The following is a 16235-nucleotide window of genomic DNA, read 5'->3' on the forward strand; positions in this document are numbered from 1 at the left end:
TGCAATGCAATAGGACATTGCAATGGAATATCGCTTTGCAATATAATATTCATTTGCAATGCAATAGGACATTGTAAAGGAATATCACTTTGTAATATGATCATGATTTGCAATGCAGTCGAACTTTGCAGTGGAATATCACTTTGCACTGTAATAGTAATTTGCAATGCAATAGAACATTGCAGTGGAATATCACCTTGCAATATCATAGTCTGTTGAAATGCAACAACACATTGCAATAGGCCCATTCTACACAACCTCTCATCATTGGACAGCCCTTTCATCTCAGGAATCAACCTAGTGAACATTCGCTGCACCGCTTCCACGGCAAATATATCCATCCTTAGATAAGGAGATCAGAACTGTGCACAGTACTAAAGGTGTGGTCTCACCAAGGCCCTGTACAATTGTATCAAGACTTCCTTACTCTTATATTCCAACCCACTTACAATAAAGGCCAACATACAATTTGCCTTCCTTATTGCTTGCTGTACCTGCATGCTAGCTATCTGTATTTCTTGCGTGAAGACACCAAAATCTCTCTGAACACAAACAATTAAAATGTCTCACCCTTTAAAAGATATTCTGTCTTTCTATTCTTCCTTCCAAAGTGAATAACCTCACATTTCCCTGCAATATACTCCATCTGCCACCTTACTGCCCACTCACTTAGACTAGCTATATCCCTTTGCAGACTCGTTGTGTTCCCCTCACAGCTTTCTGTCCCACCCAGCTTTGTATCATTTGCAAACTTCGATACATTACACTTGGTCGAGTCATCTAGGTCATTAATATAGATTGTAAATAGCTGAGGCCCCAACACTGATCCATTTGGCACTACAGTACCTGCCAACCTGAAAAAGATCCATTTATCCCTACTCTCTGTTTTCTGTCCATTCACCAATCTTCCCTCCATGATAATATATTACCCCCAACCCTATGAGCCCTAATCTTGTGTCGTAAGTTTTTTTCTGGCTCCTTATCGAATGTCTTTTGGAAATCCAAACATACTACATATACGTATTCCTCTTTAATTACCCTACTAATTACATCCTCAAAAAACTCTAATAAAATTGTCAAGCACGATTTCCCTTTCACAAAAAAGGCTGACTCTGCCTAATCACCTTATGATTTTCTAAGTGACCTGAAACCACTTCCTTGTCAATGGATTCCAATAATCTGCCGACGACTGATGCCAGACGAACTGGCCTGTAGTTCCCTGATTTTTCACTCCTTCCTTTTTTGAATAGCGGTGTTATATTTGTGACCTTCCAATCCGCTGGGACCATTCTGGAATTTAGGGAAATTTGGAAGATCAAAAATAATGCATCCACGATCTCTTCAGGCACCTCTTTTAGATCCCTAGGATTTAGGCCTTCAGGTCCAGGGGATTTGTCAGCTTTTAGTCCCATTAGTTTCTCTGTTATTTTTTCTCCACTTATATTAATTATATTAAGTTCCTCACCCTCAATAGCATCTTGGTCCCCCACCATTTTTGGTATGCTGAGAATCATTTTGGAATTCTCTATCAAGTCTATTACGTGGCACTTCATTAAACGCCTTTTGAAAGTCCAGATGCACAACTACCATCAATCCTCTCCGTTACCTCATCAAAGCACTCAATCAGGATTGGCAGACACATTGAGACATTAAAACAAGCTGTGCTGGTTGTCATTTATTAATCCATATTTTTCCAAGTGACAGATAATTTTAGCCCGTAATATGGCCTCTTGTAGTTTCTGCACCACCGACATTAGGCTGAACGGCCTGCAGTTACAGGGTTTATCACTCACTTTTTATTAAACATGGTGTGACATTTGCAATGCTCCAGTCCTCTGGCAACACTCACATATCCAAGGAGGTTTGAAAGATTGTGGCCAGAGCCGGCAATATTCTACCATTCCTTCCCTCACAAACCCTCATATGGTCTGGTAAATGTTCTAATTTTCTGTGGTACAAAAAGTGCAGATATGAAATGGGTTAACTGAAGCTGTTTGTTCGGTGACAGTAATTAATGTCAGTCTCCACAGGTTAACTGAAGCTGTTTGTTCACTGACTGTAATTAGTGTCAGTCCCCGGGTACTCTAATTGTATCAGTGCAGTGTTTCCCTCTTCTATTAAAATGGACACCATTCAATGTGTTATCCCATAGTGTCAATGCGAGCATCAACTCCGGCACTGACAGGGATCAGCGCACTGCTCCACAGAGAGGGAGTCAGAATATGAGAAGAGTAGATTGGAATGTTAAAACAATGGGTCAGAATCTAACAACAGTAGATTGGAATGTTACAACAATGGGTAGGGCTTTCATCGGGGAGATGGAATATATTGATGCAAATTATGATACACTACAGTTACAAAGCCAGATCTATGAAGCACTTGTGATTATTCAACACTTTTACTATCCTCTCCTTGCTGCGTTTGGTGTTCCTGGTAAGTTTCTCTAACCAACTATTCAATTAACCATGTTTTACTGTATTGCTGTGTTGTTATTTATTATCCTATCCTTGCTGCTGTGGGTGTTCCTGGTAAGTCTCTCTATCCGTCTGTTCTATTAACCATGTTTTACTGTATTACTGCTCTTCTGATTTACTCTCACCTCCTTGCTGCGGATGTTGTTCCTGGTAAGTCTCTGTATCCAGCAGTTAGATCTGGTAACCATTTACCACTGCATTATTGTGCTTGTCCTTTAAATCTTGGGAAAACCAAAACCATTCCTTATGTCGTCGTCACAAAATCCATTCCCTATCTAGCCACTCAGACCCACTCTCTGGCCAACGTCAGAGGCTGAACCAGATTTTCGCAACCTCGGCGTTCTCGTTGACCCTGAGCTCGGTTCCAACCTCGTATCCTCTGTAGCACCAGGCCTGCCTACTAGCACTTCCATTATATCGACCACCTCAGCCCTTCTGCTGCATAAACCCTCATCCGTGCCTTCGTTAAATCCAGGCTCGACTATTCCTATGCTCTCCTGGTGGGCCTCCCCGTTACAAGCCTCCATAAGCTGGAGTCCAAATGCTACCCATATCCGAACAGGCACCAAGTCACATTCAGCCATCGCTACTATGATCACTGACATTGGCTCCCGATCCGGCAACACCTCCATTATAATATTCTCATCCTTTTGATCAAATCCATCATGGGCTCACCACTCCAATTATTCCCATAGTCCTGCATATTGCTCCCCTTCAAGTATTTATTCAATTCCCCTTTTAAAGCTAATTTATGTCCCTCTGTACCTCTCCCAGTCTGTCAATCTCTATTTTACTTTCTCTCCTTACCTCTTTTCTCTCTCTCTCTGTCTCTTGCTCATAGAATCATGGAATGGTACAGCACAGAATGAGACCATTCGATCCATCGTGTCCGTGCTGTCTCTTTGAAAGAGCTATTTAATTAGTCCGAATATTTTGCCAGTGCCCTGTAAATATTTCCCATTCAACTAATTATCCAATTGTATTTCGAAAGTTGCTTTTGAATCTTTTTCCACCACGTTCTCTGACAGAGCATTCCAGATCACAACAACTCACTGCATAAAGAAAATCCTCCATCTCTCCTCTCTTTCTTTTGCCAATTACCTTAAATTTGTGTCCTCTGGTTACTGACGATTCTGCCACTAGAAATAGACTTACTTACTCTATCAAACAGATCATGATTTGGAAGATTGATATTAATTCTCCCCTTATGGAAAAGGACAAAGATAGACCAGGTGTAAAAGTTCTCAATTGGGAAAAGGCCAATTTTACTAAGCTGAGGAGTGATTTAGCAAAAGTGGACTGGAAGCAGCTGCTTGATGGGAAATGAGTGTCTTTGCAGTGGGAGGCATTCAAGGAGGATATAGCGAGGGTTCAGAGCAAATATGTTCCCAGAAAGAAAAGGGTGGGATTTTCAAATCTAGAGCCCCCTGGATGTCAAGATGCATACAGGATATGAGAAGGAACAAAAGGGAATCCTTTGTCAGACACAGAGAGCTCAATACTACAGAAAGCTTAGAGGACTTTCGAAAGTGCCTGATTGAAATTAAAAAGGCAATTAGGAAGGCAAAGAAAGGTCATAAAAAAATGGCACGCAATATCAAGGAAAACCCAAAGATGTTTTATAAATACATTAAGAGCAAGAGGATAACTAAAGCAAGAGTATGGCATATTAGGGCCCATAAAGCTAACATGTGTGTGAAGGCAGAAGACGTGGGTATAGATCTTAATAAACAATTTACATCTGTCTTCACAGCACTGGGGTAAGGCACACATTGTTGTTAAGGAGGTAGAGTGTAAAATATTAAATGAGATACATAGTGAGAGAGGAACTATTAAGGAGTTTAGTATAATAGCAAAATACTGCAGATGCTGGAAATCTGAAATAACAACAGAAAATGCTGGAAATAGTCAGCAGGCCAGGCAGCATCCGTGGAGAGAGAGACAGAGTTAACGTTTCATGTCTGGGACCATTCATCAGAACTGGAAAAAGCTGGAGATGTAACACATATTAAGCAGGTGCAGAGACGCGGGGGGGGCAGTTAGGAGGGGAGGAAGGAATTGTAAGAGGCAGGAAAGAAAACATCATGCAAATGGGAATGGCAAATATCATACTGCATGAAAAATGGGGGCAGGGAGAATTAGCTGAAATTGTTGAACTCAATGTTGAGTCCGGCAGGATGCAAAGTGCCCAATCGAAAGATGAGGTGCTGTTCCTCGAGCTAACATTGAGGTTATTTGAAACAATGCAATAGGCCGAGGACAGAGAGATCAAAGTGGGAGTGAAGCGGTGAATTAATGTGACAGGCGACCGGAAGCTCAGGGTCAACCTTACGGACTGAACGGAGGTCTTCCACAAAGCGGTCGCCCAATCTGCGTTTGGTCTCCCCAATGTAGAGGAGACCGCATCGGGAGCAGTGAATACAGTATACTACATTGCAGGAAGTACAAGTAAATCGCTGTTACACCTGGAGGGGGTGTTTGAGGCCCTGGACAGTGGGAAGGGAGGAGGTAAAAGGGCATGTGTTGCATCTCCTGCGCTTGCACGGGAAGGTGCCAGGTGAAGGAGATGTGCTGTTGGGGTTGATTGATGTGTGGACCAGTGTGTTGCGGAGGGAGCGGTCCCTTCGGAATGCTGAAAGGGGAGGTGAGGGGAAGATGTGTTTGGTGGTGGGTTCACGTTGGAGGTGGCAAAAATGGCGGAGGATGATCGGTTGAATGTAGTGGCTGGAGGGGTGAAAGTTGAGGACAAAGGGAACCCTATCGTGGTTCTGGGAGGGAGGTGAAGGGGTGAGAGCAGAAGTGCGGGAAGTTGAATGGGCACGGTCAAGGGCGGTGTCAACCAAGGTAGAGGGGAATCCTCGGTTGAGGAAAAAGGAAGATATGTCAGAAGCACTAGTATGGAAGGTGGCATCGGCAGAACAGATGCGGTGGAGACGGAGAAACTGGAAGAATGGAATAGAGTCCTTACAGGAGGCAGGGTGGGAGGAAGTGTAGTCCAGGTAGCTGTGGGAGTCGGTGGGCTTGTAGTGGATGTTTGTTGAAAGCTGATCGCCAGAAATGGAGACAGAGAAGTCAAGGAAGGGAAGGGAAGAGTCAGAGATGGACCATGTGAAGGTGGCAGAAGGGTGGAAATAGGAAGTAAAGTGAATGGACTTATCTAGTTCAGGGCGAGAGCAGGAAACGGCACCAATACAGTCACCGAAGTACCAGAAAAAGTGGTGAGGGTGGGGACCTGAGTAGGACTGGAGCAAAGAATGTTCCACATATCCCATGAACAGGCAGACATAGCTAGGGCCCAGCGGGTTCCCATAGCAACACCTTTAATTTGGAGGAAGTGAGTGAAGTCAAAGGAGAATTTCTTCAATGTGAGAACAAGTACAGCCAGGTGGAGGAAGGTGGTAGGTGATGGGGACTGGTTGGGCCTCTGTTCAAGGAAGAAACGGAGCGCCAGAAGGCCGTCCTGGTGGGGGCTGGAGGTGCAGAGGGATTGGACGTCCATAGTGAAAAAGAGATAGTTGGGGCCAGGAAACTGGAAACTGCTAAAGTGACAGAGGGTGTCGGAAGAATCCCAAATGTAGGTTGGAAGAGACTGGACAAGGGGAGAAAAAATAGAGTTGAGATAGGAAGAGATAAGTTCCATGGGGCAAGAACAGGCTGAAACGATGGGTCTACGGATCATGGGAAGGAGGTAGAAGCGGCCTGTGTGGGGTTGGGAGTCTATGAGATTAGCGGCCATGGATGGAAGATCTCCACAGGAGATGAAGTCAGTGACACACTTGGAAACAATGGTTTGATGTTTGCTAGTGGGGTCATGGTCCAGGCGGAGGTAGGAGGAGGTGTTGGAGAGTTGCCGTTCAGCTTCCACATGGTAGAGCTCGGTTCGCTAAACAGCATTAGCATCATCCTTTTCAGCAGGTTTAAAGATAATGTTAGGGTTGGATCGGAGAGAATGGAGTGAGGCAAGTTCAGAGGGAGTTAGGTAGGAGTGAGTGAGGGGAGCAGAGAAATGGAGACAGCCGATGTAACATCGGCAGTTAGCAATGAAAAGATCTAGAGAGGGTAAGTGGCCAAAGGGAGGGGTCCAAGTAGAACGAGAATTTAGAAAGCGGGAGAAAGAATCAGCCGTGTGGGGGGAAGACTCCTGGCCAGAGAAGTGGGCATGGAGAGGAAGGCGATGGAAGAAGAGCTCAGCATCGTGCCGAGCTCGAAATTCATTCTGAAGGGGGCGAAAGGGAATGAAGGTCAGGCATTTGCTGAGGACTGATCGTTCGTGGTCGGAGAGGGGAAGGTTAGAGGGGATAGTGAAAACACGCCAGGGGGTGAGTTTGGAAGAGATGGGATCAGAGGAAAGTAACGGGGAAGAAAGTTCGGTGCGGGGGCTATGGTGTCCATGAGTTGATGAAGCTTGCGATCCTTGACATCAGAAAGGAAAAAAAATGTTTTTTGTTGAAGCGTCAGATGAGTCGAAGGATGAAATGGAACTGTGGACCAGACAGCATTGAAATAGAATGCATTGGTGCTGATGAAGAGAGAATGATTTTTGCCATTAACATTTGCAACATTTTATCTGTCCTGCCTCTTACAAAAGTACAGGGTGTTCTTTCAATTCCTTCCTCCCCTCCTAAACCCCCCTCCCCTAATGTCTCTGCACCTGCTTAATATCTATTACATTTCCAGCTTTTTCCAGTTCTGATGAAGTGTCCCAGACCTGAAACGTGAACCCTGTTTCTCTCTCCACGGATGCTGCCTGGCCTGCTGAGTATCTCTAGCATTTTCTGTTGTTATTTAAGGAGCTTAGTGTCATGCAATGCAGATAAAACTCAAGACCCGGATGAAGTTTTTTAAAAAGGGAGAAAGGGATTGACCAATTACAGGCCAGTCAGCCTTAGCTCGGTGGTGGAAACATTATTGGACGAATTCTGATGGCCAGTATAAATCGGCAGTTCGAAAGGCATGGATTAATCAAGGACAATCAGCATGGATTTGTTAATGGAAGGTCGTGTCTGACTGCATTTTTTGCAGAGGTAACGAGGAGCTTCATTATGCGTAATGCATTTAATGCAGTCCACATAGATATTAACAACGCCGTTGAAAATGTCCCACATGGCATGTGACTCAAAAAAGTAAAAGCCCATGGGATCCAAGGGCAAGTGGCAAGTTGGCGGTGGCAGTGGACTTGAGGGGAGCGAGGCAACGGCGGGGATATATAGAGTGGGAGAGGTGCAGGTAGGCCCCACAGCGGTGGGGGCAGCGTACCTGAGTGGAGCGAGGCGGCGGCGGTGATATAAAGAGGCAAGGAGCAGGTAGGCTTACCAATCTCCGAGCTCAGAGGGACGGAGAGAGAGAAGTAAAAAGTAATCGAAGTGTGACGTCACCAGAAAGCAGGTAAGTGATTGGTTGGTGAGTATTTCTCTCTTCCTCATTTTTTCCAAAATTAAATCTTGTGGTTTCTAGTCTTTAGGGTGTCTGTAGTGTAGCAGGGACTGCTGGTAAACCAAGGCCCTTATGTATATCTTTTAATTATATTGTAATTGGTGGAATTGATTTGATTTAATTTAATTTGAATTCATTAAAGGGTACTTCATGGCAGGAGTGCTCGGCCACATGATATGCTCCTCCTGCACTATGTGGGAAATCAGGGACAGTTCCTGTGTCCCTGACGACCATGTGTGCAGGAAGTGTTTCCAGCTGCAGCTAATAACAGACCACATTGCAGCGCTGGAGCTGCGAGTGGATACATACTGGACCATTCACGATGATGAGGAGATCTTGGATAACATGTTTAGGGATTTGGTCACACCGCATGTAAAGGCAGCACCGGCAGTAAGGGAATGGGTGATCACCAGGCAGAGTTGTAGGTGCAGGCACATAGTGCAGGGGTCCCCTGTGGCTATCACCCTCTCAAACAGATATACCGCTTCGGATATTGGTGAGGGAGATCACTTATCAGAGGAAGGCAGCAGCAGCCAACTTCCTGGCACCGTGGGTTGTTTCTGCTGCACAGGACGGGAGGAAAAAGAGTGGCAGAGCTATAGTAAAAGGGAATTATATTGTAAGGGGAATAGATAGGCGTTTCTCCGGCCGCAAACGAGACTCCAGGATGGGTTGCTTCTGCTGCACAGGACGGGAGGAAAAAGAGTGGCAGAGCTATAGTAATAGGGGATTATATTGTAAGGGGAATAGATAGGCGTTTTTGCAGCCGCAAACGGGACTCCAGGATGGTATGTTGCCTCCCTGGTGCAAGGGGCAAGGAGATCTCAGAACGGTTGTCGAACATTTTGGAAGGGGAGGGTGAACAGCCAGTTGTCCTGATGCATATAGGTAACAAAGATATAGGTAAAAAACCGTATGAGGTCCTAAAAGCTGAATATAGGGAGCTAGGAGGTAAATTAAAAAATATCACCTCAAAGCTAGTGATCTCAGGATTGCTCCCAGTGCCCCGTGCTAGTACGAGTAGAAATAGAAGGCCATTTCAGATGAATACGTGGCTAGAGGAATGGTGCAAGGAGTAGGGATTCAAATTCCTGGGACATTGGAGCCGGTTCTGCGGGAGGTGGGACGATTACAGACCGGACGGTTTGCACCTGGGCAGAACCAGGACCGATGCCCTAGGGGGAGTGTTTGCTGCTGCTCTGGGGGAGGATGTAAACTAAAAGGCAGGGGGTAGGGACCCTGAGCAGGGAGACAGAGGATAGGGAAACGAGGATAGAAGCAAAAGAAAAGAAGTGGAAGAATAATGGTGGCAGTCAGAGAAATCAAGGGTATAAATCAAACATGGACACAGTAAATAATAACTCTTAAATGTGTAAGATTGTTAAAAAACAAGCCTGAAGGCCTTGCGTCTTAATGCGAGGAGCATTCGTAATAAGGTGGTTGAATTAGCTGCACAAATAGAGGTAAACGGATATGATATGATTGGGATTATGGAAACAGGGTGATGAACGCTGGGAACTCAACATCGAGGTGTATTCAATATTCAGGAAAGATAGGCAATAAGGAAAAGTAGGTGGGGTAGCATTGCTGGTTAAAGAGGGGATTAACACAATTGAAAGGAAGGATATTAGCTCTAATGATGTGGAATCTGTATGGTTAGAACGGAGAAATACCAAGGGGCGGAAAACGTTAGTGGGAGTTTTATACAGACCTCCAAACAGTATGCGGATGTTGGGGATGGCATTAAACGGGAAAGTAGTGACGTGTGCAATAAGGGCATAGCAGTTATCATGGGTGACTTTAATCTACATATAGATTGGGCTAACCAAATTAGTAATAATACTGTGGAGTAGGAATTCCTGGAGTGTATACGAGATGGTTTCCTGGACCAATAGGTCGAGGAACCAACTAGAGATCAGACCATCTTAGACAGGGCATTATATAATGAGAAAGGATTAATTAGCAATCTAGTTGTGCGAGGCCCCTTTGGTCGGAGCGATCATAATATGATATCATTCTTCATTAAGATGGAGAGTGAAGTAGGGTCCTGAATTTAAAAAAAGGAAACTACGATGGTCTGAGGTGCGAGTTGGGTAAGATTGATTGGGCAATGTTACTCAAAGGCTTGACGGTGGATAGGCAATGGCAAACATTCAAAGATCGCATGGATGAACTACAGAATTTGTTCAACCCTGTTTGGCATAAAAATAAATCAACCGTGGCTAACAAGGGAAATTAGGGATAGCATAATATCCAGGAGAGGACATAAAAATTGACCAGAAAAAGCAACATACCTGAGGAGTGGGTGCAGTTTAGGGTTCAGCAAAGGTGGACAAAGGGATTCATTAAGAGGGGGAAAATAGGGTATGAGAGTAAGCTTGCAAGCAACATAAAAACTGACTGTAAAAGCTTCTATAGATATGTGAAGAGAATAAGATTGGTGGAGTCAAGCGTAGGTCCCTTGCAGTCAGAATCAGGGGAATTTATAATGGTGAACAAAGAAATGGCAGGTCAATTAAATACATACTTTGGTTCTGCCTTCAAAAGGAAGACACAATTAACCTCCCAGAGAGGTCGGGGAACATAGCATTTAATGAGAGGGAGGAACTGAATTAAATCAGTATTTGTAGAGAAAAGGTGTTAGGGAAATTGACGGGATTGCAGGCCGAAAAATCCTACGGGCCTGATAATATACATCCTAGGGTACTTAAGGAAGTGGCACTAGAAATAGTAGATGCATTGTTGGCCATCTTCCAAAATCTATAATACTCTGGAACAGTTCCCATGGATTGGAGGATAGCTATTTTAACCCCACTATTTAGCAAAGATGTTAGAGAGAAAACGGAGAATTATAGCCTGATAAGCCTGACATCGGTAGTGTGGAAAATGCTAGAGTCCATTATAAAACATTTAATCGCAGAGTAATTGGAAAACAGTGACAGGATTGGACACAGTCAACATGGATTTACAAAAGGTAAATCCTGCTTGACTAATCTACTGGAATATTTTGAGGATGTAACTGGTAAAATAGATAAGGGAGAACCAGTGGATGTGGTGCATTTGGACTTTCAGAAGGCTTTCGATAATGTCCCGCATAAGAGATTAGCGTGTAAATTTAAAACACATGGGATTGGGGTTAAAGTACTGTCTTTGATAGAGAACTGGTGGGCAGATGCCAAGCAAAGAGTTGGAATAAACATATCTTTTTCCGAGTGGCAGACAGTGACTAGTGGGGTTCTGCAGGGTTCGGTGATAGGACCCCAGCTATTCACAATATATATAAATGATCTAGACAAGGGAACTAGATGTTACATCTCCAAGCTTGCAGACGACACAAAGCTGGGTGGGCGTGTGTGCTGTGAGGAGGATGCAGAGAAACTCAAGTACGAATTGAACTGGTTGGGTGATTGGGCAGATCCATGGCAAATTCTATAAAATGTGGATAATTGCGAGGTTATCCGCTTCAGTGGCAAAAACAGGAAGACAGATTAGCAATATATTGGGAAAAGGGGAAGTGCAACGAAACCTGTGTGTCCTTGTGCACCAGTCGCTGAAGGTAAGCATCTAGGTGCAGCAGGCGGTTAAGAAGCCAAATGGTATGCTGACCTTCGTAGCGAGTGGATTTTAGTACAGGATCAAGGAATTCTTGCTGCAGTTGCGCAGGGCCTTGGTGAGACCACACCTTGAGTATTGTGTGCAATTTTGGTCGCCTTATCTGAGGAAGGATGTTCTTGCCATGGAGAGAGTGCAGCGAAGATTCACCAGACTGATACCTGGAATGGCAGGAATGACATATGAGGGGAGATTGGCTCGATTAGGCTTATATTCGCCAGAGTTTAGAAGAATGAGAGGGGAGCTCATTGAAACTTATAAAATTCTAACAGGACTAGACAGACTAGATGTAGATAGGATGTTCCCGATGGCGGGGGAGTCCAGAACCAGGAGTCACAGTCTAAGGATAAGGGGTAAGCCATTTAGGACTGAGATGAGGAGGAATTTCTTCACCCAGATAGTGGTGAACCTGTGGAATTCTCTTCCACACAAGGCAGTTGCGGCCAATTCATTAAATTTATTCAAGAGGAGTTGGATATATTTCTTGAGGCTAAAGTGATCAAGGGATATGGGGAAAAGGCAGGGACAGGGTACTGAATTTGGATCATCAGCCATGATCTCATTAAATGGCAGAGCAGGCTCGAGGGGCCGAATGGCCTAATATGCTCCTGCCTTCTATGTTTCTTTGTTTCCATGTAACTGCGTTGCAAGAAGCCCAGCTGGAAGTATTCTAGAATCAATGAATCCTAGAAAGTTACAACATGGAAGGAGGCCATTTCGGCCCATTATGTCTGCGCTGGCCAACAACGAGCTCTCCAGTCTAATCCCACTTCCCAGCTCTTGCTCCGTAGCCGTGCAGGTTAGAGCACCCCAAGTGCACATCCAGGTACATTTTAAATGTGCCAGGGTTCATACCTCTGCCACACTTTCATTTAGTGACTTCCAGACCCCCACAAACCTCTGTGTTAAGAGATTTCCCCTCAAATCCCCTCTAAACCGTCCCCCAATTACTTTAAATCTGTGCCCTCTGGTTTTCGACCTCTCTGCTAATGGAACTAGGTCCTTTCTATCTACTTTATCTATGCCCCTCATAGTTTTATAGACCATAATAAAGTCTTCCCTCATCCTCCTCTGCTCCAAAAAAAATAGACACAGCCTATGGCAGCACGGTGGCATAGTGGTTAGCACTGCTGCCTCACAGCGCCAGAGACCCGGGTTCGAATCCGGCCTCGGGCGATTGTGTGGAGTTTGCACATTCTCCCTGTGTTTGCGTGGGTTTTCTCCGGATGCTCCGGTTTCCTCCCACAGTCCAAAGATGTGCGGGTTAGGTTGATTAGCTATGATAAATTGACTCTTCGTGTTAGGGGGAATTAAATACGTGGGGTTACAGGGATAGGGTGGGATATGTGTTGGTGTAGGGTTATGGGGATCGGGTGGGATATGTGTCAGTGCAGGCTCGATGGGCCGAAATGGCCTCTATCTGCACTGTGGGGTTTCTGTGTGTGTGTGTGTGATCCAGTCTTTCCTCATAGCTAAGATTTTCTACACCCGGCAACTTCCTTGTAAATCTCGTCTGTACCGTCTCTCGTGCAATCACATCTTTCCTGTAATGTGTTGACCAGAACTGCACGCAGTAGTCTAGCTGAGGCCTATCAATTATTTTATACAGTTGAAGCATAACCCCCCTGCTCTTGTATTCTTTGCCAAGGCTAATAAAGGCACGCTTTCTGTATGCCTTCTTAAACACCTTATCGACTTGGCCTGCAACCTTCATGGATCTGTGGACATGTAATCTAAGGTCCCTTTGTTCATCTACACTACTCAGTGTCCTACCATTCGCTATTAATCTAGTAATGGGGAATCAACCAGAGCAGATAAGTGAAGGAAAATTAGGGAAACATCTGGGCAATAGCGACCATAATGTAATACGCTTTCAGATGATAATTGAGAAGGACATACGTATGACGAAAACCAGGTTCATTCATTGCAGAATAGCAGAACTTGACGAGCAGAGAATAGAACTTGGGAAAATGAAATGGGCAACAATATTGGCAATTAACGAAGTAGACAGACAATGGGAAACATTTAAAACAGTGTTCAACGGGGAGTAGGAACTATATATTCTGTGAAACGGAAAGAACAAGCCAAACACTAATGAGACACCCTGGATGAAACAAGCCATAAGGGAACTATTGAGAATAAGGAAAGAAGCATTCATTAAGTTCATGGACAGCAGGGGAGTGCATGATAAGGGTGAATATGAAGAGATTAGGAGAGAATTTACAAAAAAATAGAAAAGCAAAGAGGAACTATGAACTTAAATTATCAAGAAGCATTCATTAAGTTCATAGACAGCAGGGGAGTGCACGATAAGGGTGAATATGAAGAGATTAGGAGAGAATTTACAAAAAATCGAAAAGCAAAGAGAAACTATGAACTTAAATTATCAAGAATATAAACCAAAGTAGTAAAATATTTTGCAGGCACATCAATAAAAAAGGAAGGCTCGGATGGGAATAGGGCTATAAAGCGATAGACAGGATGATACCACAGGTAATGATAGAGAGATGGCAGAAACACTAAATAGTTATTTTGCTTCAGTATTTACCAAGGAGATAGAACATTACATTTGACGATGAGATTAGTAATGAGATAAGTGCATTTAAAATAAAAGAGGGGATATATAATAAATAAACTTATCAAATTCAAAGAGGATAAAATCCCTGTTCTGGATGGATTATTGTTTAAAATAGTTATTTCATGTAATTTAGTTTATTTAAAAATGTGACTTTTTAAAAATGTATTTTAAGCTTTAGTGCTGTTTTGGGGCCGTATTAATCATAACTTTTGACAGGTCTTCCTGTCAATCTTATGAATGGAGCAGTCCCTGCTCCGATTGGATCCCCGTGGCCCACGTGATCCCAGGGGATGCTTCAAACTAACTGCGCCCCTGGGATATGCAAGCACTGCGCGCCGGCAGCTGGAGTAGGTCCAGGATCAGAATTCCACGGGGGCCCACATCTCAACGGCCGACGCGCTGCGTAAGTGCAGGTCGGGGGCTTACACCCGCGGGAAACCCCCGACCCGAATTTCTGGGCCAATGGATATTCTAACCAGGAGCAGGAATCCGAATGGGATTTCCCCCTCCCTAACACAGGGGCACAGAAGCGAATTTCACCGCTCCAAATGCTGACTGCTCCCGGGACACGACGGCTACCTGAGAGGTTCTGGTCCTTTGTGTCGCTGGTACCTCTGGCAATGCATTTGCCTGCTGGGCGAAAGGTAAATCTATCGGTTAATCTCTCCTTGATCAAACATCTGATACTTTGCTGTTGTATATATCCCCATTTGATTTCTTGATTCCACAATACATTCCCGCTTATTCTTACAATGAACCCTGTATTCAGCTCCACTGGTAATAGATTTAGATTATGTTATTGAATGGAGCTAGTGAGTTGCAGATTTCACCCCGAATTCCATCAAACTGCTACTTTTGCTCCGAGAATGATGAATAATTTCCCTGTATATTTCCCTTCCTCACAGTGAACTTACTGAATATTGTGATCCTGTCTCGGGGAAAGTGCGGTCTCTCCAAATGTGTCACTCGCTACCTGGTGGCCATGGCAACGGCGGATCTACTGGTCGTTATCCTCGATCTGATATTGCGGCACATTCCGATTGTTTATTGGGTACAATTTAGTTTCTTGCGGTCCATCCCCGTGTGTAATATTCACGCCGTCATGCTTTATGCAGCGACAGACTCTTCTGTCTGGTTCACCGTCACTTTCACCTTTGATCGATTTGTGGCCATTTGTTGCCAGAAGCTGAAAACTAAATATTGCAGCGAGAAAACAGCGGTTGTGGTTCTGGGAACAGTGACTGTGCTAAGCTGTTTAAAGAACATCACCTGGTATTTTATGTTCACCGCTTATTATTGGCTTATGAACGTCCCCTGGTTCTGTGATGTAAAATTTGATGTTCAGGTGTCACTATTCTGGACATCAATCGAGCTCCTTCATTATATTCTCACCCCGTTTGTCCCATTTGTTGTGATTCTGCTGCTCAATGCTGTCACGGTCAGACATATTTTAGTGGCCAGCAGAGCCCGCAGGAGACTCCGGGGTCCCAGCAGTGGAAAGAGTCCCAGAGACCCAGAGATGGAGAGCCGCAGGAAATCCATCATTTTACTGCTTGTTATCTCGGGCAATTTCATCCTGTTATGGGCAGTGTTTATGGTGTATTCTATATGGAACCGGATGCTGTATTTCGGGGATGTGTATGCAATTCCGCCTTCTTATTTACGGGAAATGGGATTCATGCTGCAGCTGCTGAGTTGTTGCACAAACACGGGGATTTATGGCGTGACCCAAACTAAGTTCAGAGAGCAGATGAAGAATATGGTGAAATATTCCTTTACACTGATTGTAAAATTCATTAAAGAATGAGATGAATCATAGAATCATAACTGCACAGAGGGAGGCCATTTGGCTGATCGATTCCATGCCGGCTCTCTGTGGAGCAATCCAGTCAGTCCCATTCCCCCACTCTATCCCCGTAGCCATGCAAGTTTATTTCCCTCACGTGACTATGCAGTCTCCCCTTGAAAACATTGGGTGTCTCCGCTTCCAACACATACGTCGGCAGCGAGTTCTAGCTCCTCACCACTCGCTGTGCAATAACACTTTTCCTCACGTCACCCCGTATCTCTTGTCCAATACCTTAAATCTGTGTTCCCTAGTCCTTGTACCATCAACTAGTGGGAACAGCCTTTCCCCG

At 44.5% G+C, this 16235-nt stretch overlaps 1 protein-coding gene and 1 pseudogene across 1 annotated transcript; both read left to right on the top strand.

Annotated features, from left to right (window-relative positions):
* The first annotated feature begins 2188 nt into the window (after positions 1 to 2188).
* Positions 2189 to 15904, top strand: LOC147083878 (putative G protein-coupled receptor 139). Its single transcript, XM_085980076.1, has 2 exons — positions 2189 to 2433; positions 15003 to 15904. The coding sequence occupies exons 1-2, from the start codon at positions 2223 to 2225 to the stop codon at positions 15902 to 15904; spliced, it is 1113 nt and encodes a 370-aa protein (XP_085836202.1). The 5' UTR covers positions 2189 to 2222.
* Positions 8058 to 9127, top strand: LOC147083879 (uncharacterized; annotated as a pseudogene).
* Positions 15905 to 16235: the final 331 nt, after the last annotated feature.

This window comes from Somniosus microcephalus, unplaced genomic scaffold (genome assembly GCF_052327205.1).
Source record: "Somniosus microcephalus isolate GS21.2 unplaced genomic scaffold, FLI_Smic_1.0 scaffold30, whole genome shotgun sequence".
NCBI classification, from domain to species: domain Eukaryota; kingdom Metazoa; phylum Chordata; class Chondrichthyes; order Squaliformes; family Somniosidae; genus Somniosus; species Somniosus microcephalus.